Source organism: Bombina bombina, chromosome 6 (assembly GCF_027579735.1).
Source record: "Bombina bombina isolate aBomBom1 chromosome 6, aBomBom1.pri, whole genome shotgun sequence".
Taxonomy (NCBI): domain Eukaryota; kingdom Metazoa; phylum Chordata; class Amphibia; order Anura; family Bombinatoridae; genus Bombina; species Bombina bombina.
Window position 1 is genome coordinate 10,133,064 of NC_069504.1, and position 24,492 is coordinate 10,157,555.

General features: G+C 39.7%; 1 protein-coding gene across 2 annotated transcripts in view; it reads left to right on the top strand.

The window, feature by feature from the left end:
- The window catches only part of NCAPH2 (non-SMC condensin II complex subunit H2), a 382,774-nt gene that overhangs the window by 17,356 nt on the left and 340,926 nt on the right, over positions 1-24,492 (top strand). For both annotated transcript variants that reach the window (XM_053716310.1, XM_053716311.1), the window contains exon 5: positions 18,761-18,842. In XM_053716310.1, coding sequence (XP_053572285.1) covers positions 18,761-18,842 — 82 coding nt within the window. The remainder of the gene's footprint in view (positions 1-18,760; positions 18,843-24,492) is intronic.

Genomic DNA, 24,492 nt, shown 5'->3' on the forward strand with positions numbered 1-24,492 from the left:
AATAGCTATTGCAATGGTTATTAGCAATAAGATAGATAGTGAGTTACATACAAGTATGAAGAATAACTATTGCAATGGTTATTAGCAATAAGATAGTGAGTTACATACAAGTATGAAGAATAACTATTGTAATGGTTATTAGCAATAAGATAGATAGTGAGTTACATACAAGTATGAAGAATAACTATTGCAATGGTTATTAGCAATAAGATAGATAGTGAGTTACATACAAGTATGAAGAATAACTATTGCAATGGTTATTAGCAATAAGATAGATAGTGAGTTACATACAAGTATGAAGAATAACTATTGCAATGGTTATTAGCAATAAGATAGATAGTGAGTTACATACAAGTATGAAGAATAACTATTGCAATGGTTATTAGCAATAAGATAGATAGTGAGTTACATACAAGTATGAAGAATAACTAATGCAATGGTTATTAGCAATAAGATAGTGAGTTACATACAAGTATGAAGAATAACTATTGCAATGGTTATTAGCAATAAGATAGTGAGTTACATACAAGTATGAAGAATAACTATTGCAATGGTTATTAGCAATAAGATAGATAGTGAGTTACATACAAGTATGAAGAATAACTATTGTAACGGTTATTAGCAATAAGATAGATAGTGAGTTACATACAAGTATGAAGAATAACTATTGCAATGGTTATTAGCAATAAGATAGTGAGTTACATACAAGTATGAAGAATAACTATTGTAATGGTTATTAGCAATAAGATAGTGAGTTACATACAAGTATGAAGAATAACTATTGCAATGGTTATTAGCAATAAGATAGATAGTGGAACATAGTAATACATCCTCCATAATGAATTGCCTCAGTACAGCAGTTACATAGAGATGCCTGCATATATTGAGATAAAATTCTCACAAGAGTATTGCTGAAGAAAACAACCAAATCACACCAGGATGATTTTCCACATATAGCGGTATTGTCTTCAGCCAGACTTTAGCAAAATGGGATAAGTGCTGCCAAAGATGCATGCGTTTTAGTAAAGTTAGTTAGTATTGGCAATCGGATCACAGACGCACATGTGACCAACCAGGAAGTAAGCACACAGTCTCAGCGTGCAGCATTCAACTGGCTCAGCAAACTGTTTCATGGGACTCAATTACAAGGCAGTATTTCAGGAGGCAACCGGTAACAAACAGCGGACCTCAATTGTGGACACCTCCAGAATCAGATAAGTGCATGCTTATGGTTTAACACAGGAATATAGCGGCTTTCACTTGCAATATGGGGGGTTAGCCTGGACTGACTCCCACCGCTCATTTGGCTTGTTTGCTGCTTTCACACAACATCTTCAGCAATAAGAAGTACTATGCTTTACTAACACGCATGCAGCTTTGGCAGCACTTATCCCATTTTGCTAAAGTCTGGCTGAAGACAATACCGCTATATGTGGAAAATCACCTGGTGTGATTTGGTTGTTTTCTTCAGCAATACACTCTTGTGAGAATTTTATCTCAATATATGCAGGCATCTCTATGTAACTGCTGTACTGAGGCAATTCATTATGGAGGATGTATTACTATGTTCCACTATCTATCTTATTGCTAATAACCATTGCAATAGTTATTCTTCATACTTGTATGTAACTCACTATCTATCTTATTGCTAATAACCATTGCAATAGTTATTCTTCATACTTGTATGTAACTCACTATCTATCTTATTGCTAATAACCATTGCAATAGTTATTCTTCATACTTGTATGTAACTCACTATCTATCTTATTGCTAATAACCATTGCAATAGTTATTCTTCATACTTGTATGTAACTCACTATCTTATTGCTAATAACCATTGCAATAGTTATTCTTCATACTTGTATGTAACTCACTATCTATCTTATTGCTAATAACCATTGCAATAGTTATTCTTCATACTTGTATGTAACTCACTATCTATCTTATTGCTAATAACCAGCAATAGTTATTCTTCATACTTGTATGTAACTCACTATCTATCTTATTGCTAATAACCAGCAATAGTTATTCTTCATACTTGTATGTAACTCACTATCTTATTGCTAATAACCATTGCAATAGTTATTCTTCATACTTGTATGTAATTCACTATCTATCTTATTGCTAATAACCAGCAATAGTTATTCTTCATACTTGTATGTAACTCACTATCTATCTTATTGCTAATAACCATTGCAATAGTTATTCTTCATACTTGTATGTAACTCACTATCTATCTTATTGCTAATAACCATTGCAATAGTTATTCTTCATACTTGTATGTAACTCACTATCTTATTGCTAATAACCATTGCATTAGTTATTCTTCATACTTGTATGTAACTCACTATCTATCTTATTGCTAATAACCATTGCAATAGTTATTCTTCATACTTGTATGTAACTCACTATCTATCTTATTGCTAATAACCATTGCAATAGTTATTCTTCATACTTGTATGTAACTCACTATCTATCTTATTGCTAATAACCATTGCAATAGTTATTCTTCATACTTGTATGTAATTCACTATCTATCTTATTGCTAATAACCATTGCAATAGCTATTCTTCATACTTGTATGTAACTCACCATCTATCTTATTGCTAATAACCATTGCATTAGTTATTCTTCATACTTGTATGTAACTCACTATCTTATTGCTAATAACCATTGCAATAGTTATTCTTCATACTTGTATGTAACTCACTATCTATCTTATTGCTAATAACCAGCAATAGTTATTCTTCATACTTGTATGTAACTCACTATCTATCTTATTGCTAATAACCATTGCAATAGTTATTCTTCATACTTGTATGTAACTCACTATCTATCTTATTGCTAATAACCATTGCATTAGTTATTCTTCATACTTGTATGTAACTCACTATCTATCTTATTGCTAATAACCATTGCAATAGTTATTCTTCATACTTGCACGTAACTCACTATCTATCTTATTGCTAATAACCATTGCAATAGTTATTCTTCATACTTGTATGTAACTCACTATCTATCTTATTGCTAATAACCATTGCAATAGCTATTCTTCATACTTGTATGTAACTCACTATCTATCTTATTGCTAATAACCATTGCAATAGTTATTCTTCATACTTGTATGTAACTCACTATCTATCTTATTGCTAATAACCATTACATTAGTTATTCTTCATACTTGTATGTAACTCACTATCTATCTTATTGCTAATAACCAGCAATAGTTATTCTTCATACTTGTATGTAACTCACTATCTATCTTATTGCTAATAACCATTGCAATAGTTATTCTTCATACTTGTATGTAACTCACTATCTATCTTATTGCTAATAACCAGCAATAGTTATTCTTTATACTTGTATGTAACTCACTATCTATCTTATTGCTAATAACCAGCAATAGCTATTCTTCATACTTGTATGTAACTCACTATCTATCTTATTGCTAATAACCATTGCAATAGTTATTCTTCATACTTGTATGTAACTCACTATCTATCTTATTGCTAATAACCATTGCAATAGTTATTCTTCATACTTGTATGTAACTCACTATCTTATTGCTAATAACCATTGCATTAGTTATTCTTCATACTTGTATGTAACTCACTATCTTATTGCTAATAACCATTGCAATAGTTATTCTTCATACTTGTATGTAACTCACTATCTATCTTATTGCTTATAACCATTGCAATAGTTATTCTTCATACTTGTATGTAACTCACTATCTATCTTATTGCTAATAACCATTGCAATAGTTATTCTTCATACTTGTATGTAACTCACTATCTTATTGCTAATAACCATTGCATTAGTTATTCTTCATACTTGTATGTAACTCACTATCTATCTTATTGCTAATAACCATTGCAATAGTTATTCTTCATACTTGTATGTAACTCACTATCTATCTTATTGCTTATAACCATTGCAATAGTTATTCTTCATACTTGTATGTAACTCACTATCTATCTTATTGCTAATAACCATTGCATTAATTATTCTTCATACTTGTATGTAACTCACTATCTATCTTATTGCTAATAACCATTGCAATAGTTATTCTTCATACTTGTATGTAACTCACTATCTATCTTATTGCTAATAACCATTGCAATAGTTATTCTTCATACTTGTATGTAACTCACTATCTATCTTATTGCTAATAACCATTGCAATAGTTATTCTTCATACTTGTATGTAACTCACTATCTTATTGCTAATAACCAGCAATAGCTATTCTTCATACTTGTATGTAACTCACTATCTATCTTATTGCTAATAACCATTGCAATAGTTATTCTTCATACTTGTATGTAACTCACTATCTATCTTATTGCTAATAACCAGCAATAGTTATTCTTCATACTTGTATGTAACTCACTATCTATCTTATTGCTAATAACCATTACAATAGTTATTCTTCATACTTGTATGTAACTCACTATCTATCTTATTGCTAATAACCATTGCAATAGTTATTCTTCATACTTGTATGTAACTCACTATCTTATTGCTAATAACCATTGCATTAGTTATTCTTCATACTTGTATGTAACTCACTATCTTATTGCTAATAACCATTGCAATAGTTATTCTTCATACTTGTATGTAACTCACTATCTATCTTATTGCTAATAACCATTGCAATAGTTATTCTTCATACTTGTATGTAACTCACTATCTATCTTATTGCTAATAACCATTGCAATAGTTATTCTTCATACTTGTATGTAACTCACTATCTTATTGCTAATAACCATTGCAATAGCTATTCTTCATACTTGTATGTAACTCACTATCTATCTTATTGCTAATAACCATTGCAATAGTTATTCTTCATACTTGCATGCAACTCACTATCTATCTTATTGCTAATAACCATTGCAATAGCTATTCTTCATACTTGTATGTAATTCTTTGTAATTGTTGCTATACTGCCATTATTGTTGTTCCTGAAATCTTTACAAAGCACCCATCACTACTTAGATCCCTAAAAATTTACCTGTCCGGTAATTATCTCTTGTATTGACTTGGGTACCGTGTACAGCTTGGGTGTAGCAGTGTACTAGGTGTCTTTGGATTGTATTTTTGCCAATATTATGATTATGATGTGCACATCTTCAGGGTTTTAATTGGCCACATGTACTATATTGTTTGTTCAACATACTTTACTTTGTGTTGCTAACATATACCCGAGGCCAGCACACAACTGGCCTATTGCTATGTTTAGACAGTTAGGATTTACTTCTTTCTGTACTATTAATAAATTATTTTTTGTTTTCAGTGATTGTACTGGTCAGAGATTCATTCCAATTGTTTAATTTAGTTACACTTTTGAGCTATTTTTTTTAAAAAAAGAGTGCTTGATTCCCTATCTATACAGGGCCTTAAGAAATTTTTGATGGTCCTTGTTCTCCTCTTGTAGTTTGTTGAAGAATATATATATGTATTTAATATTATAACATCTGTTTTGGATTGGTGTAATCCTATTCATTTCAGTTTTTTGATGCACTAATTTCCTCCCCCTCTATAGTCATCCCTCTTCCCATTGGCTAAATTAGGGGTTGTGGAGGTTCCGTGTCTTAAAGGGACACTCAGGTTAAATCAAATTTTCATGATTCAGATACAGCGTGTAATTTTAAACAACTTTCCAATTTACTTCCATTAAAAAAAATGTGCACAGTCTTTTATATTTACAATTTTTGAGTCACCAGATCCTACTGAGCATGTGCAAGAATTCAGACTATATGTATATGCATTTGTGATTGGCTGATTGCTATCACATGGTACAAGGGGAGTGGAAATATACATAACTTTCAATTTTGTTAAAAAAAAATCTACTACTCATTTGAAGTTCAGACTAAGTGCTATTGCATTGTCTTGTTATCTTGCATTTGTTGATTATGCAAATCTAATGTGTTGACTGGTCCTTTAAGTCAGTTGAGCAGTTAGATGAACATTAATTGATAAGCGCTATGTCTAAATGTATTCTGTGCATGTGCAGAACTGCATGTGAGCACAGTTCGATGGTGAGAATTTCTTGACCTGACACCGGCATCTTTCACCTCCAGGTTTAGTCAAAAAATGTCTGTTGTGCATATGATATGACAGAATTTCCATGCTTTTAACTTTTAATTGGGGAGCGTCAATAACTTTATTACTTTCCTAAGAGATGGTGAGTCCACGGCATCATACGTTACTAGTGGGAATATCACTCCTGGCCAGCAGGAGGCGGCAAAGAGCATCACAGCAAAGCTGTTAAATGTCACTTCCCTTACCCATAACCCCCAGTCACTCTCTTTGCCTTCGGTTCAAGGAGGAGGTGAAGTTTTGGTGTCTGAAGAAAAGATTATCTTCAATCAAGATTTTATTATTTTGAAAGCCAGAGTAGGTTTGCTCTGATCTTTCCCTCTCAAGATTGGGTATAGCCGTACTCCATGTTAGTCTCTTCAGTAGAGCAGTGGTGGTTTTAAAGCAGTTAAGAACTTCTGAAGTGGGCTTTGCTGCATTTTCCTAACATGTTGCTGCCCTGGTATAGAAAGCCTGAGTAAGTTTACTCTGTTCTTTCTCTTGCTACAGGTCTCTGTTAGGAGTGGCTTCCTCTCATACCATGTAAGCTGTCCTCCTGCCGGACGGCCAGACTGCAGATAAGTGCCCTTTGTCTTCTGGGTGTGGGAGACTGTGCACTTAACAAGCTGCTATTTTATCTATGAAACATAATATCCTTGGTAAGGATATTTTCAGGCAGAGTGCAGGCCACTGCTTTTTTGTGACTTTGGAGACTTGGGGTATCTACTTTTGTTTATTTAAGTATATTCCCCTTAATTATTGTGGGCTGATTTAAGGACACGTATTTCCCCCCCCCCCCCAGAGCTCTTTCAGCAACTGACATGCTGCGTTGCGCTCCGTGTACAACATATAAGGTGGTGTTTTTATTTGAGTGTGAACACGAGGCTTGTGAATTTTCTCAGTTGGGGTGGTTACATTTGTTTCTGGCACTGAGAGACTAGTTTATAGGTCTATTCCGCCATTAGTCTCTGAGTTTTACTTTCACTTTTTGAGTCGGATTGGAAGGGCGTGCTTTTAATTAATGGTGCAGCTCCTTCCTATCCGGTCTTGTGATCTCCTTCCTCTGTTGCGGCGTCGGCTGCTTCTATGAGGTTATCGCAGCTAGTTGTTTCTGGAGAGTGAATGCTAGTAAAATACACTATAATGTTCAAGTCTGAGCGACTTGGTATCACTGCTATCTTGTTTATTTCATTCTAATGCGGAGGTACAGAGTTTTAAAGGGCTGGTATTTGTGTTTAGTGCTCTGTATGTTAAAGGGCCAGTAGTTAAATTCATGTTAACATTTAAAGGGTCGGTATTATAATAAATATATTTTTCAGGAGGCTACTATGAATAAAATTTTTATGCTGCGCCTGGAGATATTTTTTTCAATTCTGTTTTTGCTTGTTTAAATCTCTCAGGATGATGCTGTTCAGGCAATGCTACAGCTTTCTCCTCTACGTCCCAAGCCTCAATGGCGTCACATGCAGTGCTCTGCGGTTCCTCTCGATCTCCTGGAGGAGTTATTTTTCTGCCCAGGTATCCTTTGCGATATCTGTGGCATTATCTGCTTTTCCTATACTTAAGGGAAATCGCAAGAGGAAAATTAGAGATTCAGTTAGTAAGGTTTCTGTGTCACCTACTGCTACTCTGGTTGCCTTCCTCATAGATCGAATGAGGAGGATACGTCCGCAGCCTCTGAGGGTGAAATCCTAGATTCGGACAGTATAATCCCTTCATCTGATGTAGTATCTTTCTAATTTAAACTTGAACACCTTTGTGAATGTTAAAGGAGCTTTTGGCTACTTTGGAGCGACTCCGATACGTATGTTGTCAATCCTAATGAAAATGGTAAACTTTTTAAATACTAGGATTTTTCTGTGGATTTTTTTCCTTTTCCAGACCGTGCTAGATTTTTCACAGGAATGGGAGGTCAGGGATTTTTTTTTTAAAAAAGTTTCCTGTCACTGTCTCTATTAAATATCATGGCACGGTGCCTTAAGTAGTAAGGCATTTCTACTCTGGCTAAGAGAACTACGATTTCTAGAGAGGATAGCTGTCGTTTTCATGATCAATGGACTAAGCTGGAGGCTTGCATGGAAGTTTTTTGTTTTGCCACCGTGTCTAGTGCAGCATCTTATTGGTGCAATGCCTTGTTTGATTCTGATTGGGTAGAGACTCTTTTGGAGGAGATCCAGAACAGAATTAAAGGGACAGTAAAGTCAAAACTAAACTTTCATGATTCAGATAGGGCATGCAATGTTAAACAACTTTCCAATTTACTTTTATCATCAAATTTGCTTTGTTCCCTTGGTGGTATTTTTGAAAAGTTAAACCTAGCTAGGCTCAATTAATTTCTATACAGTTGAAAACCGCCTCCTAGCTCAGAGCATTTTAAACGTTTTTCATAGTTAGACTGTGCTAGTTCATGTGTGTCATATAGATAACAACATTGTGCTCACTCCCATGAAGTTATTTAGGAGTCTTCACTGATTGACTACACTGCATGTCTGTCAAAGGCTTAGATACAAGGTAATCACAGAGGTAAAAAGTATATTAATATAACTGTGTTTGTTATGCAAAAACAGGGAATGGGTAATAAAGGGATTATCTATCTTTCTTCTGTTAAGTGTGATCAGTCCACGGGTCATCATTACTTCTGGGATATTACTCCTCCCCAACAGGAAGTGCAAGAGGATTCACCCAGCAGAGCTGCATATAGCTCCTCCCCTCTACGTCACTCCCAGTCATTCTCTTGCACCCAACGACTAGATAGGATGTGTGAGAGGACTATGGTGATTATACTTAGTTTTATATCTTCAATCAAAAGTTTGTTATTTTAAAATAGCACCGGAGTGTGTTATTATCTCTCTGGCAGAGTTTGAAGAAGAATCTACCAGAGTTTTTGTTATGATTTTAGCCGGAGTAGTTAAGATCATATTGCTGTTTCTCGGCCATCTGAGGAGAGGTAAACTTCAGATCAGGGGACAGCGGGCAGATGAATCTGCATAGAGGTATGTAGCAGTTTTTATTTTCTGACAATGGAATTGATGAGAAAATCCTGCCATACCGATATAATGTCATGTATGTATACTTTACACTTCAGTATTCTGGGGAATGGTACTTCACTAGAATTACACTGTAAGAAATACATAAAGCTGTTTAATAACTAGAGATTATGTTTAACGTTTTTGCTGGAATGTAAAATCGTTTTCTTTTACTGAGGTACTGAGTGAATAAATGTTTGGGCACTATTTTTCCACTTGGCAGTTGCTTAATCTGTTTTTCTGACAGTTTCTGTTCTCCCTCACTGCTGTGTGTGAGGGGGAGGGGCCGTTTTTTTGGCGCTTTTACTGCATCAAATATTTCAGTCAGCAACTCATTGTATTCCCTGCATGATCCGGTTCATCTCTACAGAGCTCAGGGGTCTTCAAAACTTATTTTGAGGGAGGTAATTTCTCTCAGCAGAGCTGTGAGAATTATAGTTTGACTGAGATAAAAAACGTTTATTCTGTAATTTGTTTCCTGCTTTCAGAATTTATCTTTGCTAATGGGATTAAACCTTTGCTAAAGTTGTGTTGTTTACAAGGATTGAGGCTATAACTGTTTCAATTTATTAATTTTCAACTGTCATAGATCTTCTGTGCTTCTTAAAGGCACAGTACGTTTTAATATTATTCTAATTGAATTGTATTTCCAAGTTGCAAGTTTATTTGCTAGTGTGTTAAACATGTCTGATTCAGAGGATGATACCTGTGTCATTTGTTGCAATGCCAAAGTGGAGCCCAATAGAAATTTATGTACTAACTGTATTGATGCTACTTTAAATAAAAGTCAATCTGTACAAATTGAACAAATTTCACCAAACAACGAGGGGAGAGTTATGCCGACTAACTCGCCTCACGTGTCAGTACCTACATCTCCCGCTCAGAGGGAGGTGCGTGATATTGTAGCGCCGAGTACATCTGGGCGGCCATTACAAATCACATTACAGGATATGGCTACTGTTATGACTGAGGTTTTGGCTAAATTACCAGAACTAAGAGGTAAGCGTGATCACTCTGGGGTGAGAACAGAGTGCGCTGATAATATTAGGGCCATGTCAGACACTGCGTCACAGGTGGCAGAACATGAGGACGGAGAACTTCATTCTGTGGGTGACGGTTCTGATCCAAACAGACTGGATTCAGATATTTCAAATTTTAAATTTAAACTGGAAAACCTCCGTGTATTACTAGGGGAGGTGTTAGCGGCTCTGAATGATTGTAACACAGTTGCAATACCAGAGAAAATGTGTAGGTTGGATAAATATTTTGCGGTACCGACGAGTACTGAGGTTTTTCCTATACCTAAGAGACTTACTGAAATTGTTACTAAGGAGTGGGATAGACCCGGTGTGCCGTTCTCACCCCCTCCGATATTTAGAAAAATGTTTCCAATAGACGCCACCACAAGGGACTTATGGCAAACGGTCCCTAAGGTGGAGGGAGCAGTTTCTACCTTAGCTAAGCGTACCACTATCCCGGTGGAGGATAGCTGTGCTTTTTCAGATCCAATGGATAAAAAGTTAGAGGGTTACCTTAAGAAAATGTTTGTTCAACAAGGTTTTATATTGCAACCCCTTGCATGCATTGCGCCGATCACGGCTGCAGCGGCATTCTGGATTGAGTCTCTGGAAGAGAACATTGGTTCAGCTACTCTGGACGACATTACGGACAGGCTTAGAGTCCTTAAACTAGCTAATTCATTCATTTCGGAGGCCGTAGTACATCTTACTAAACTTACGGCGAAGAATTCAGGATTCGCCATTCAGGCACGCAGGGCGCTGTGGCTAAAATCCTGGTCAGCTGATGTTACTTCTAAGTCTAAATTGCTTAATATACCTTTCAAAGGGCAGACCTTATTCGGGCCCGGGTTGAAAGAGATTATCGCTGACATTACAGGAGGTAAAGGCCATGCCCTGCCTCAGGACAAAGCCAAAGCCAAGACTAGACAGTCTAATTTTCGTTCCTTTCGTAATTTCAAAGCTGGAGCAGCATCAACTTCCTCTGCACCAAAACAGGAAGGAGCTGTTGCTCGCTACAGACAAGGCTGGAAACCTAACCAGTCCTGGAACAAGGGCAAGCAGACTAGGAAACCTGCTGCTGCCCCTAAGACAGCATGAATTGAGGGCCCCCGATCCGGTATCGGATCTAGTGGGGGGCAGACTTTCTCTCTTCGCCCAGGCTTGGGCAAGAGATGTTCAGGATCCCTGGGCGCTAGAGATAATATCTCAGGGATACCTTCTGGACTTCAAATACTCTCCTCCAAGAGAGAGATTTCATCTGTCAAGATTGTCAACAATCCAGACAAAGAAAGAGGCGTTTCTACGCTGCGTACAAGAGCTCTTGTTAATGGGAGTAATCCATCCAGTTCCACGATCGGAACAGGGACAGGGGTTTTACTCAAATCTGTTTGTGGTTCCCAAAAAAGAGGGAACTTTCAGACCAATCCTGGACTTAAAGATCCTAAACAAATTCCTAATTGTTCAAGATGGAGACTATTCGGACAATTTTACCTATGATCCAAGAGGGTCAGTACATGACCACTGTAGATTTAAAAGATACTTACCTTCACATACCGATTCACAAAGATCATTATCGGTGCCTAAGGTTTGCCTTCCTAGACAGGCATTACCAGTTTGTGGCTCTTCCATTCGGATTGGCTACAGCTCCAAGAATCTTCACAAAGGTTCTGGGTGCTCTTCTGGCGGTACTAAGACCGCGGGGAATCTCGGTAGCTCCATACCTAGACGACATTCTGATACAAGCTTCAAGCTTTCAAACTGCCAAGTCTCATACAGAGTTAGTGCTGGCATTTCTAAGTTCACATGGATGGAAGGTGAACGAAAAGAAAAGTTCACTCGTTCCACTCACAAGAGTTCCCTTCCTGGGGACTCTTATAGATTCTGTAGAAATGAAGATTTACCTGACAGAGGACAGGCTAACAAGACTTCAAAGTGCTTGCCGCACCCTTCATTCCATTCAACACCCGTCAGTGGCTCAATGCATGGAGGGAATCGGCTTAATGGTAGCGGCAATGGACATAGTACCCTTTGCACGCTTACACCTCAGACCACTGCAACTGTGCATGCTAAGTCAGTGGAATGGGGATTACTCAGACTTATCCCCTTCTCTGAATCTGGATCAAGAGACCAGAAATTCTCTTCTATGGTGGCTTTCTCGGCCACATCTGTCCAGGGGGATGCCATTCAGCAGACCAGACTGGACAATTGTAACAACAGACGCCAGCCTTCTAGGTTGGGGTGCCGTCTGGAATTCTCTGAAGGCTCAGGGACAATGGAGTCAGGAGGAGAGTCTCCTGCCAATAAACATTCTGGAATTGAGAGCAGTTCTCAATGCCCTCCTGGCTTGGCCCCAGTTGACAACTCGGGGGTTCATCAGGTTTCAGTCGGACAACATCACGGCTGTAGCTTACATCAACCATCAGGGAGGGACAAGAAGCTCCCTAGCTATGATGGAAGTATCAAAGATAATTCTCTGGGCAGAGTCTCACTCTTGCCACCTGTCAGCAATCCACATCCCGGGAGTGGAGAACTGGGAGGCGGATTTCTTAAGTCGTCAGACTTTTCATCCGGGGGAGTGGGAACTTCATCCGGAGGTCTTTGCCCAAATACTTCGACGTTGGGGCAAACCAGAGATAGATCTCATGGCGTCTCGACAGAACGCCAAGCTTCCTCGTTACGGGTCCAGATCCAGGGATCCAGGAGCAGTCCTGATAGATGCTCTGACAACACCTTGGGACTTCAGGATGGCTTACGTGTTTCCACCCTTCCCGTTGCTTCTGCGATTGATTGCCAGAATCAAACAAGAGAGAGCATCAGTGATTCTAATAGCACCTGCGTGGCCACGCAGGACTTGGTATGCAGACCTGGTGGACATGTCATCCTGTCCACCTTGGTCTCTACCTCTGAAACAGGACCTTCTGATACAGGGTCCCTTCAAACATCAAAATCTAACTTCTCTGAAGCTGACTGCTTGGAACTTGAACGCTTGATTTTATCAAGACGTGGGTTTTCTGAGTCAGTTATTGATACCTTAATACAGGCTAGGAAACCTGTTACCAGAAAGATTTACCATAAGATATGGCGTAAATACCTATATTGGTGTGAATCCAAAGGTTACTCTTGGAGTAAGGTTAGGATTCCTAGGATATTGTCTTTTCTACAAGAAGGTTTAGAAAAGGGTTTATCTGCTAGTTCATTAAAGGGACAGATCTCAGCTCTGTCCATTCTGTTACACAAACGTCTGTCAGAAGTTCCTGACGTCCAGGCTTTTTGTCAGGCTTTGACCAGGATTAAGCCTGTGTTTAAAACTGTTGCTCCACCATGGAGTCTAAACCTTGTTCTTAATGTTTTTCAGGGCGTTCCGTTTGAACCCCTTCATTCCATTGATATAAAGTTGTTATCTTGGAAAGTTCTATTTTTAATGGCTATTTCCTCGGCTCGAAGAGTCTCTGAATTATCAGCCTTACATTGTGATTCTCCTTATTTGATTTTTCATTCGGATAAGGTAGTCCTGCGTACTAAACCTGGGTTCTTACCTAAGGTAGTTACTAACAGGAATATCAATCAAGAGATTGTTGTTCCTTCTTTATGCCCAAATCCTTCTTCAAAGAAGGAACGTCTACTGCACAACCTGGATGTAGTCCGTGCTCTAAAATTTTACTTACAGGCAACTAAGGAATTTCGACAAACGTCTTCTCTGTTTGTCATTTACTCTGGGCAGAGGAGAGGTCAAAAAGCTTCCGCTACCTCTCTTTCTTTTTGGCTTCGTAGCATAATTCGTTTAGCTTATGAGACTGCTGGACAGCAGCCTCCTGAAAGAATTACAGCTCATTCTACTAGAGCTGTGGCTTCCACTTGGGCCTTCAAGAATGAGGCCTCTGTTGAACAGATTTGCAAGGCTGCAACTTGGTCTTCGCTTCATACTTTTTCCAAATTTTACAAATTTGACACTTTTGCTTCATCTGAGGCTATTTTTGGGAGAAAGGTTCATCAGGCAGTGGTTCCTTCTGTATTAAGAGCCTGCCTATCCCTCCCGTCATCCGTGTACTTTTGCTTTGGTATTGGTATCCCAGAAGTAATGATGACCCGTGGACTGATCACACTTAACAGAAGAAAACATAATTTATGCTTACCTGATAAATTCCTTTCTTCTGTAGTGTGATCAGTCCACGGCCCGCCCTGTTTTTAAGGCAGGTAAATATTTTTTAATTTATACTCCAGTCACCACTTCACCCTTGGCTTTTCCTTTCTCGTTGGTCCTTGGTCGAATGACTGGGAGTGACGTAGAGGGGAGGAGCTATATGCAGCTCTGCTGGGTGAATCCTCTTGCACTTCCTGTTGGGGAGGAGTAATATCCCAGAAGTAATGATGACCCGTGGACTGATCACACTACAGAAGAAAGGAATTTATCAGGTAAGCATAAATTATGTTTTTTAAATAAGAAAAATTTTGGTGTAGAACTGTCCCTTTAAGGCTCTTAAGCCAATTATTTTGTTTCTGATAACATGCAAGTTTTTAAGCCGGGAGACAAGATATCTGGCTTTGCTGTGCTAGCCCGCAGGGCGTTGTTGTTATATTCAAGGTCAGTGGATTTTTCCTCTGAGCCCAAGCTTCTGGCGCTTCCTTACAAGGGTAAGACCTTGTTCGGTCCTGATCTGACAGGAGTATTTCTGATATTACGGGTTAAGGGTCTTTTCTACCACTCAACAAGATGACTAGACCAAAAGGAGTTTGCCCCCAATCCAGGATCAGTCCAGGTGGGGGGCGGAATCTCTGTTTTCAAACATGGATACGAGATGTCCCAGATAGGCTGCGGACATAGTATCTCAGGTTTTCTACAAAGTTTTCATAGCTTCCTCTCAGAGGCAGGTTCTTTCTCTCAATTTTATTTGCAGTTAAGTGAGGCATTTTTGAAGTGTGTTTGGGACTTCTCTTCCCTGGGATAGTTTCTGTAAGGGAACAGGCTCTAGAATTCTATTCATTCCTATTCGTGGTTCCCGAAAAATAGGAAATTTTTGTCCTTTGATAGATCCAAGTGTCTCGGCAAGTTTTCTCAGGGTACCGTCCTTTAAAATAGAAACTATTTTTAACAAAATATGGTTCTATTGGATAATGCACAATACATCAGTTGAGAGAGAGTTGACATTACAAGTAAAAGACTGGGATGAAAAACCTAAGTACTCTGTAAATATAGACATAACTAGGCTAAATGAAGAACTCTGATTAAGCTACATACGAAAATAACTCACAACACAAACATTGTTTTTGTTTATTTTTGTTTTTTATAAGTTGTATAATGCTGTTTACTTATATCTATTATAGATCTTTGTTGAGGAAATATGATATGCTAAATGTTTCTATGATACCACACAGTAAAACATCGTCTGAGACACTGTATATATTGTTCTCAGGATGTACATTATGTTATATATTTGATATATGGAAACAAATAAAAACTTTTTCAACATAAAATAGAAACTAATGGTGGTCCAAGAGGGTCAGTTTATGGTGACCATAGACCTGGAGGACGTGCATGTTCAAGTTCCTGAGTTTTGCTTTTCTGTCAAACACTTTCAGTTTGTGGCTCTTCCCTTTGGCCTTGCCATAGCTCTGAGGGGGCTTTATTGCTAGTGATCAGGTTTCAGGGAATTGCTGTGATGCCCTTCCTGGACGTCATAAGGTTCAGACGCCATCTTTTCAACAAGCAAACTCTCATACAGAGATCTTGTTGTTTTTTCTTCATTCCAGATCTGAAGATGAGTTCTCTTGTTCCAGCTACAGGGGTAGTTTCTTATGGACCATATTAGTTTCCCTATCTCTAAAATTATTTTTGACAGAGGTCAGAAATTAGAGGATTCTTTTCTCTTACCTTTTTTTGGCATTCTACTGTTTGGTCCTTCAGTGGCTCAATGTATAGAGGTAATTGGTCTGATGGTTGCTTTATTGGACATCATTCCTTTGCTCGATTCCATCTGATAGTCTGCTGTTATGCATGTTCAGATAGTGGACCGGGGATCCTGTGGCTCTGTCTTGGAGGATAGATCTAGATCTGTCGACATGAGATTCTTCCCTGTGGTTCCGAGAGGGGAAATAGTGGTAGAGCGCTCACTTAGCTTGCGAGATGTAGCTGGATCGTTGCCCGCATTCTCCAGAATCTTTTCATTGTCTAATGTGCATCTGTCTCGGGACATATGCTTCCAGTGACCTTTCTGAGTAATAGTGACCACGGTCGCTAGCTTGTTGGATTGGTGACTATGGACTTGGGAGGAGTCTGCTCTCCCCATAACCATATTGATGTTGAAATGCTCTGATGGCTTGGCCTCAGTTGTCTTAACTGGGTTTTCCGGTTCTAGTTGAACAATTTCATCTCAGTGGTTTATATTAACCACCTGGGAGGAACCTGGAGTTCCTTTGCCATGATTGGCGTGAATTGTTCGGTGGGTGGACGCTCACATTCATTGTTTATCCACTATTCACATTTCAGGAGTGAATACAGGGAGCGGACTTCTTGAGCAGTCAGATTTTTCATCCCGGGGAGTGGGTGCTTCTCCCGGAGGTGTTCTCCAGGTTAACCCTCAAATAGGGGGTGCTGGAGTTGGAGATGGCAGTACGCCAAGCTTCCAAGTTAAGTTAAAGGTCAAGAGATTAGCAGGCTGCTCTGTTAAATACCCTGGCGGTTCCTTGGGATTTGTCTGACATCCCTGTTCCTCAGTTTGCTCTCCTTCCAGAAGTCATTGTTCTTATCAAATGGGAGTGAGCATCAGTGTTTTATAGTTCCTGCATAGTTTCGCTGGATCTGGTATACAGACCAAGCAGATTGTATTTCTTCCACCTTGGTGGTTGTTCCTGAGGAAGGATCTTATAATTTAGGGTACTTTCTTTCATCCAACTTCATTTTCTTTGAAAACTTTCTGCTTGGAGATTGAATGCTTAGTTTTTTCTAAGAGTGGTTTTTCTGAATCGGTCATTGAGACCATGATTCAGGTTCACAAACCTGTTACTAGTAACTTTTACCATAAGGTATGGCGTAAATTCCCTGATTGGTGTGAATCCCACGACTACTCTTGGAAGTATGGTCAGGATTCCTAGGGTGTTTGCCCTTTTTCTGGGAAGGCCTGGAGGACGGTTTGTCAGTCAGTTTTCTGAAGGGTCAGATTTCTGCAGTATCCTTTTTTTTTTTTACACAAGTATCTGGCGGATATGCCAGACGTGTAATCTTTTTGTCAGACCCTGGTTAGTATCAGGCCTGTGTTTGTCTGTTGTTCCTCCTTGGAGCTTTAACCTTGGTTTTAAGGTTTTGTAGCAGGCTCAGTTTGAGCCATAGCATTCCACAGATTACAAATTTTTATCTTGAAACTTTTGTTTTCTGCTCGGAGAGTATAGGTACTCTCGGCTTTGCAGTATGATTCACCTTATCTTATTTGCCTGTAAGGTGCTCCTTCCTTAAGTTGTTTCTAAAAGAAATATTAATCAGGAAATCGTTGTTCCTTCTCTATGTCCTAATCATTTTCTTATAAGGAACGTTTGTTGCATAACTTGGATGTGGTGCGTGATCTTACATTTTCGTCTTCAGACCACTAAGGATTTTCTTCAGTCTTCTGCCCTGTTTGTTTGTTTCTCTGGGAAACGTTAAGGTCAAAAACCTACTGCTACTTCTTTCTCTGGTTGAGAAGTATATTTCGTTTGGCGCATGAGACTGCTGGACAGCAGTCTCCTGAGAGGATTACAGCTCGTTCATGAGGTCTGTTTTCTTTTTCTTGGGTTTTCAAGAATGAAGTTTCTGTGGAACAGATTTGCAAGGTTGCAACTTGATTTTCCTTTCATTCTTTTTCCAAATTCTATAAATGTTATACTTTTGCTTCGGTTGAGGCTTCTTATGGGAGAAAAGTTCTTCAAGCGGTGGTGCCTTCTGTTTTGGTTACCTCCCTAATCATCTGTGTCCTCTAGCTTGGGTATTGGTTCTCACTAGTAATTGATGATGCTGTGGACTCACCATATCTTAGGAAAGAAAACATAATTTATCCTTACCTGATAAATTTCATTTCCGGATATGGTGAGTCCACGGCCCCGCCCTTTTTATTTTAAGACTGTTATTTTTTTACTAACACCTCAGGCACCTCCTACACCTTTGTGTTTTCTTCTTTTTCCATTTCCCTTTGGCTAAATGACTGGGGGTTATGGGTAAGGGAAGTGACATTGAACAACTTTGCTGTGGTGCTCTTTGCCTTCTGTGCTGGCCAGGAGTGATATTCCCACTAGTAATTGATGATGACATGGACCGTATCCGGAAAATAAATAAATGTATCAGGTAAGCATAAATTATGTTTTAATTTTTTTTTTTTATCCGTGTGTGTAATTTTCATTTGTTTGTAAATAGTGTGTGTGGTCTGTCTGCACAATTTTATGTAGCATATGCTGGTGACTGCGAGTGTAATTTCAATCTTTGTGTTATACTGTTTCCTATCCAATGAATTGTTTTCCAGTCTATAATGTGTAACCTGTGTGTTCTTCTGAGCTGTGTATTTGGCTTGCCTCCTACTCAGTATGTGTGTGTATAGCTGAGGGGTTGTACAGGTGTGGCAGCAGTAAGTTTTTTGCTGTGTCTGGCTAATTCTTTTCCCTTGTAACCCTGTGTAGACGTGATAAGCAGCCAACCTCTGTAGGTGCAGATGGCGTAGACAATGACGCAACCTTTGCACATCGCAATGAGGAAGAGGAGGTAAGTCTTTAAGAAGAGGAGATCCACCCCAGCAGTACTTTGTCACTTATGCCCTAAACTCTGTATACGTTACACCTTTTACACTTGTGAAATACTATCCTTGCAATATTAGTGTCAATAATCAGAGAGCATTGTTAGTTTTGTTACATGACTTCATCCAATGTGTAATTACTGTATATGTAATGGCTCTAACATTGTGTAACAAACTCCAATATTAGTGTCATAACCACTTGATTACTATGGCACCCTTGAGTCATACAGTGTGTGTGTGTGTATATATATATATATATATATATCTATCTATCTATCTATCTATCAATACAAAAAGATCCCAGCCAAGGAGTCTTAGAAATAAATTTAAATTTTTACAACTACAAAATCATACAAAAGGAAGAGCACAAGATAGCTTACTCATATCCACACATACCCCATCCACCAAACATATCCATACTCCCTCCAAGCAATCCTAAACATAAACTAAAGAATAATACTCAATTCTAGAGTAATAAATCTAAGCAAAATAACACCCACTGGGCGTCCCCAGTGAGTGAAGACCCACTCCACCTGTCACTGAAAAAAATAATATATTGGTATAGCTTAAGATAGAATAGAACATATATATATGTGTGTGTGTGTATACATACATACATACATACAGCCCTCAGTTTACTCCGGGGTTAGGTTCCAGAAGGAATGGTTGTACATTGAAACCCAGTTTATAATGTGAGGGAGTTAGGTTCCAGGCCCCTCTCAAAATTGTCATAAGTAACACCTAATACATTATTTTTAAAGCTTTGAAATGAAGACTTTAAATGCTAATCAGCATTATAAACCTAATAAAATCACACAACACAGACTTTACTTACATTTTTCTGCAAACAGTTCTTTCTATGCATTCCAATCTGGGATGATTTATAGACAAGAAGATCTTGTTCCTTTGCAAGCTGCTCGATAGCTCAGGTCTGGTTAAACTGATTAATTTCAGCTTGCTTGGCTTGCATATCTTTGCTGCAACACAAGGGGACAGCTCCACCTACTGGCTATTTTAATAAATGCACTGCTTCTCAAGGCTTTTCAATAGCAGTCACATGACTGAAAAAAAGGTTGTTATTCTGAAACGGTGCAAATTGAACGGTTGTAAACCCTGGACCACGTATGTGTGTGTGTGTGTGTGTGTGTGTGTGTATATATATATATATATATATATATATATAATTTATCTTACATGGTGTATCCAGTCCATGGATTCATCCTTACTTGTGGGATATTCTCATTCCCTACAGGAAGTGGCAAAGAGAGCACACAGCAGAGCTGTCCATATAGCTCCCCCTCAGGCTCCGCCCCCCAGTCATTCTCTTTGCCGCTCTAACAAGTAGCATCTCCACGGGAGGGTAAAGTAAATGTGGTGTTAGATTTGTAGTTTTTATTTCTTCAATCAAGAGTTTATTTTAAAATAGTGCCGGTTTGTACTATTTACTCTGTGGCAGAAAGTGATGAAGATTTCTGCTGAGAGGAAAATGATTTTAGCATGTTGTAACTAAAATCCATTGCTGTTCCCACACAGGACTGTTGAGTTCCAGAAAACTTCAGTTGTGGGGAACAGTTTGCAGGCTTAACTGCTTTAAGGTATGTTTCAGTCATTTTTTCTAGTCAAGACTTAGTAATGCTAGAAGACTGACAAGAATCCCCATGTGGGAAAGGTAAGCCATATTCTGAGACTTAGTATAGAAGGAAGGCTTATTTGAAAGGGCTCAAACACTGGTGGACACTGTTCAGGGGCAATCGATTATTTTTTTACAAAAATCTGATATTTATACAAGTTTATATTACATTTGAAACACTTTTTTGGGGTTTATTCCGCATGGCATCGATTTAGACACCTATTTTGGCTTGGGAAGGCCCCACATCTCCAGAGTGAAGAGGGAGGGGGCCTGAAATCCGCGCCTCAGTTGCGCAGTTGATTTTACAGACAGCTTCATGCATCTCCATGTGAAGAGTCCAGAGATTGTTTGAGGACTTCAGAGAGGCTTATTTTTGATCAAAACTAATCCCCAAGGAAGGTAGGGCCACAGCAGAGGCTGTGGCATGGTGCTGTAGTTTGCTAACCGGTTGCCAGCTTTAATTTGCTCCGGTTTGGGCAGTAAGGGGTTAATTGACTTGAAATTTACTGTGCAATCATTTCAAAGCATTAGGATCATATGGTGAAAATTTCATAAAGATTGGATGATTTTTGGAGATTTAGTAAAAGTGTGCGCTTTTTATTATTTAAAGGCACAGTACCATTTTTTCAAAAATTGTATTTTACTGTATTTGAGTGCTGTCTAAGTCTGTTTAACATGTCTGAGCCTACAGATAGACCTTGTTCTATGTTTTTAATTGCCATGACGGTACCCCCTTTACGTTTGTGTTTTTAAAGTGTGCTAAGGTATCTAAACATTTTAAAGACCATGCAGTGACAATTAAAAATGTAGCCCAAGATGATTCTTTAACGGAGGGTAACGAGGATAGTCCTCCTTCCTCTCCCCATGTGTCGACACCAGTTACGCCCGCGCAAGCGATGCCTAGTACCTCTAGCGCATTGGCCCCTATTACCTTACAACAATTAGCAGCAGTCATGGATAATTCCCTTGCAGCATTTTTATCCAAACTGCCAGTTTTTCCTAAAAAGCGTGATAGCTCAGTTTTGAGAACAGAGGATGAGCAATCAGAAGCTTTGGAGGATTTATCTGTTGTACCCTCACAACACTCTGAAGTGTCGGTGAGGGATGTGCTGTCCGAGGGAGAAATTTCTGACACTGAAAAGGTTTCTCAGCGGGCGGAATCAGATTCCTTAGCGTTTAAATTTAAGCTGGAACACCTCCGCGTGCTGCTTAAGGAGGTATTAGCTACGCTGGATGATTGTGACCCCATGGTGGTCCCTGAGAAATTGTGTAAAATGGACAAATATCTAGAAGTCCCTGTATACACTGATGCGTTTCCGATCCCGAAGAGGGTGGCGGATATTGTGGATAGGGAGTGGGAGAGACCAGGTGTACCCTTTGTCCCCCCCCCCTATCTTTAAGAAAATGTTCCCCATTACTGATCCCAGGCGGGACGCATGGCAGACGGTCCCTAAGGTAGAGGGGGCAGTTTCAACCCTAGCTAAGCGCACAACCATACCAATTGAAGACAGTTGTGCGTTCAAAGATCCTATGGATAAAAAATTGGAAGGTTTACTAAAGAAAATATTTGTTCAACAAGGTTTCCTTCTCCAACCTATTGCCTGCATTATTCCTGTAACTACTGCAGCGGCTTTTTGGTTTGAGGCGCTGGAGGAGTCGCTCCAGACGGAGACCTCATATGACGAAATTATGGATAGAATTAAGGCGTTAAAGCTGGCTAATTCTTTTATCACAGATGCCGCTTTTCAACTAGCTAAGTTAGCGGCGAAAAATTCTGGTTTTGCCATTATGGCGCGCAGAGCGCTTTGGCTTAAATCATGGTCGGCCGATGTGTCGTCTAAGACAAAGTTACTGAATATTCCTTTCAAGGGAAAGACCCTTTTCGGGCCCGAATTGAAAGAGATTATTTCGGATATCACAGGGGGAAAGGGCCATGCCCTCCCGCAAGATAGTCCTTTTAAGGCTAAAAACAAGGCTAATTTTTGTTCCTTTCGCAACTTCAGGAGCGGTCCTGCTTCAACCTCTGTGACCGCAAAGCAAGAGGGTAACTCTTCACAGCCCAAGGCAACCTGGAAACCTTTGCAGGGCTGGAAAAAGGGTAAACAGGCCAAGAAGTCTGCAGCTGCTACTAAGACAGCATGAAGGGGTAGCCCCCGATCCGGGACCGGATCTGGTAGGGGGCAGACTTTCTCTCTTTGCTCAGGCTTGGGCAAGAGATGTTCCAGATCCCTGGGCATTAGAAATTGTTGCTCCGGGGGTATCTTCTAGAATTCAAGGACTCTCCTCCAAGAGGAAGGTTCCACATTTCTCGTTTGTCTTTAGACCAGACAAAGAAACAGGCGTTCTTACGCTGTGTAGAAGATCTTCTAAAGATGGGAGTGATACACCCAGTTCCAATTGCAGAACAAGGACTGGGCTTTTACTCAAACCTGTTTGTAGTTCCCAAAAAGGAAGGAACTTTCAGGCCAATCCTGGATCTAAAAATTCTAAACAAATTCCTCAGAGTTCCATCATTCAAAATGGAAACCATTCGGACAATCTTACCGATGATCCAGGAAGGTCAATATATGACTACCGTGGATCTAAAGGATGCGTACCTACATATTCCTATCCACAAAGATCATCATCATCATCAGTTCCTAAGGTTCGCCTTTCTGGACACACATTACCAGTTCGTGGCCCTTCCTTTCGGGTTGGCCACCGCTCCCAGAATTTTCACAAAGGTGCTAGGGTCCCTTCTAGCGGTACTAAGACCGCGGGGCATTGCAGTAGCACCTTACCTAGACAACATCTTAATACAGGCGTCATCTTTTCACAGAGCCAAGGCTCATACAGACATTGTTCTGGCCTTTCTAAGGTCTCACGGGTGGAAGGTGAACGTAGAAAAGAGTTCTCTGTCCCCGCTCACAAGGGTTTCCTTCCTGGGAACACTAATAGACTCGGTAGAATTGAAAATATTTCTGACTGAGGTCAGGAAGTCAAAGCTTTTAGCTACTTGCCGAGTTCTTCATTCCTTTCCTCGGCCTTCTGTGGCTCAGTGCATGCAGGTAATCGGATTAATGGTTGCGGCAATGGACGTTGTCCCTTTTGCCCGAATTCATCTCAGACCACTGCAACTGTGCATGCTCAAACAGTGGAATGGGGATTATGCAGATTTGTCTCCTCAAATACAAATGGACCAGAAAACCAGACACTCTCTTCTCTGGTGGTTGTCTCAGGATCACCTGTCTCAGAGAATGTGCTTCCGCAGACCGGAGTGGATCATTGTCACGACCGATGCCAGTCTGTTAGGCTGGGGTGCGGTCTGGGACTCCCTGAAAGCTTAGGGCCTATGGTCTCGGGAAGAATCTCTTCTCCCGATAAACATTTTGGAACTGAGAGCGATATTCAATACGCTCCAGGCATGGCCTCAACTAGCGGAGGCCAAATTCATCAGATTTCAGTCGGACAACATCACGACTGTAGCGTACATCAATCATCAGGGAGGAACAAAGAGTTCCCTAGCGATGAAGGAAGTAACCAAGATCATCAAATGGGCGGAGGATCACTCCTGCCACCTATCTGCAATTCACATCCCAGGAGTAGACAACTGGGAGGCGGATTTTCTGAGTCGTCAGACTTTTCACCCTGGGGAGTGAACTCCACCCGGAGGTTTTTGCTCAGCTGACCCAGCTATGGGGCATTCCAGAATTGGATCTGATGGCGTCCCGTCAGAACACCAAACTTCCCCTTTACGGATCCAGGTCCAGGGACCCCAAGGCGGCATTGATAGATGCTCTAGTAGCGCTTTGGTCCTTCAGTCTAGCTTATGTCTTTACACCGTTTCCTCTTCTCCCTTGGCTAGTAGCCAGAATCAAACAGGAGAAGGCTTCGGTAATTCTGATAGCGTCTGCGTGGCCACGCAGGACTTGGTATGCAGACCTAGTGGACATGTCATCGGTTTCACCATGGAAGCTGCCATCGAGGCAGGATCTTCTAATACAGGGTCC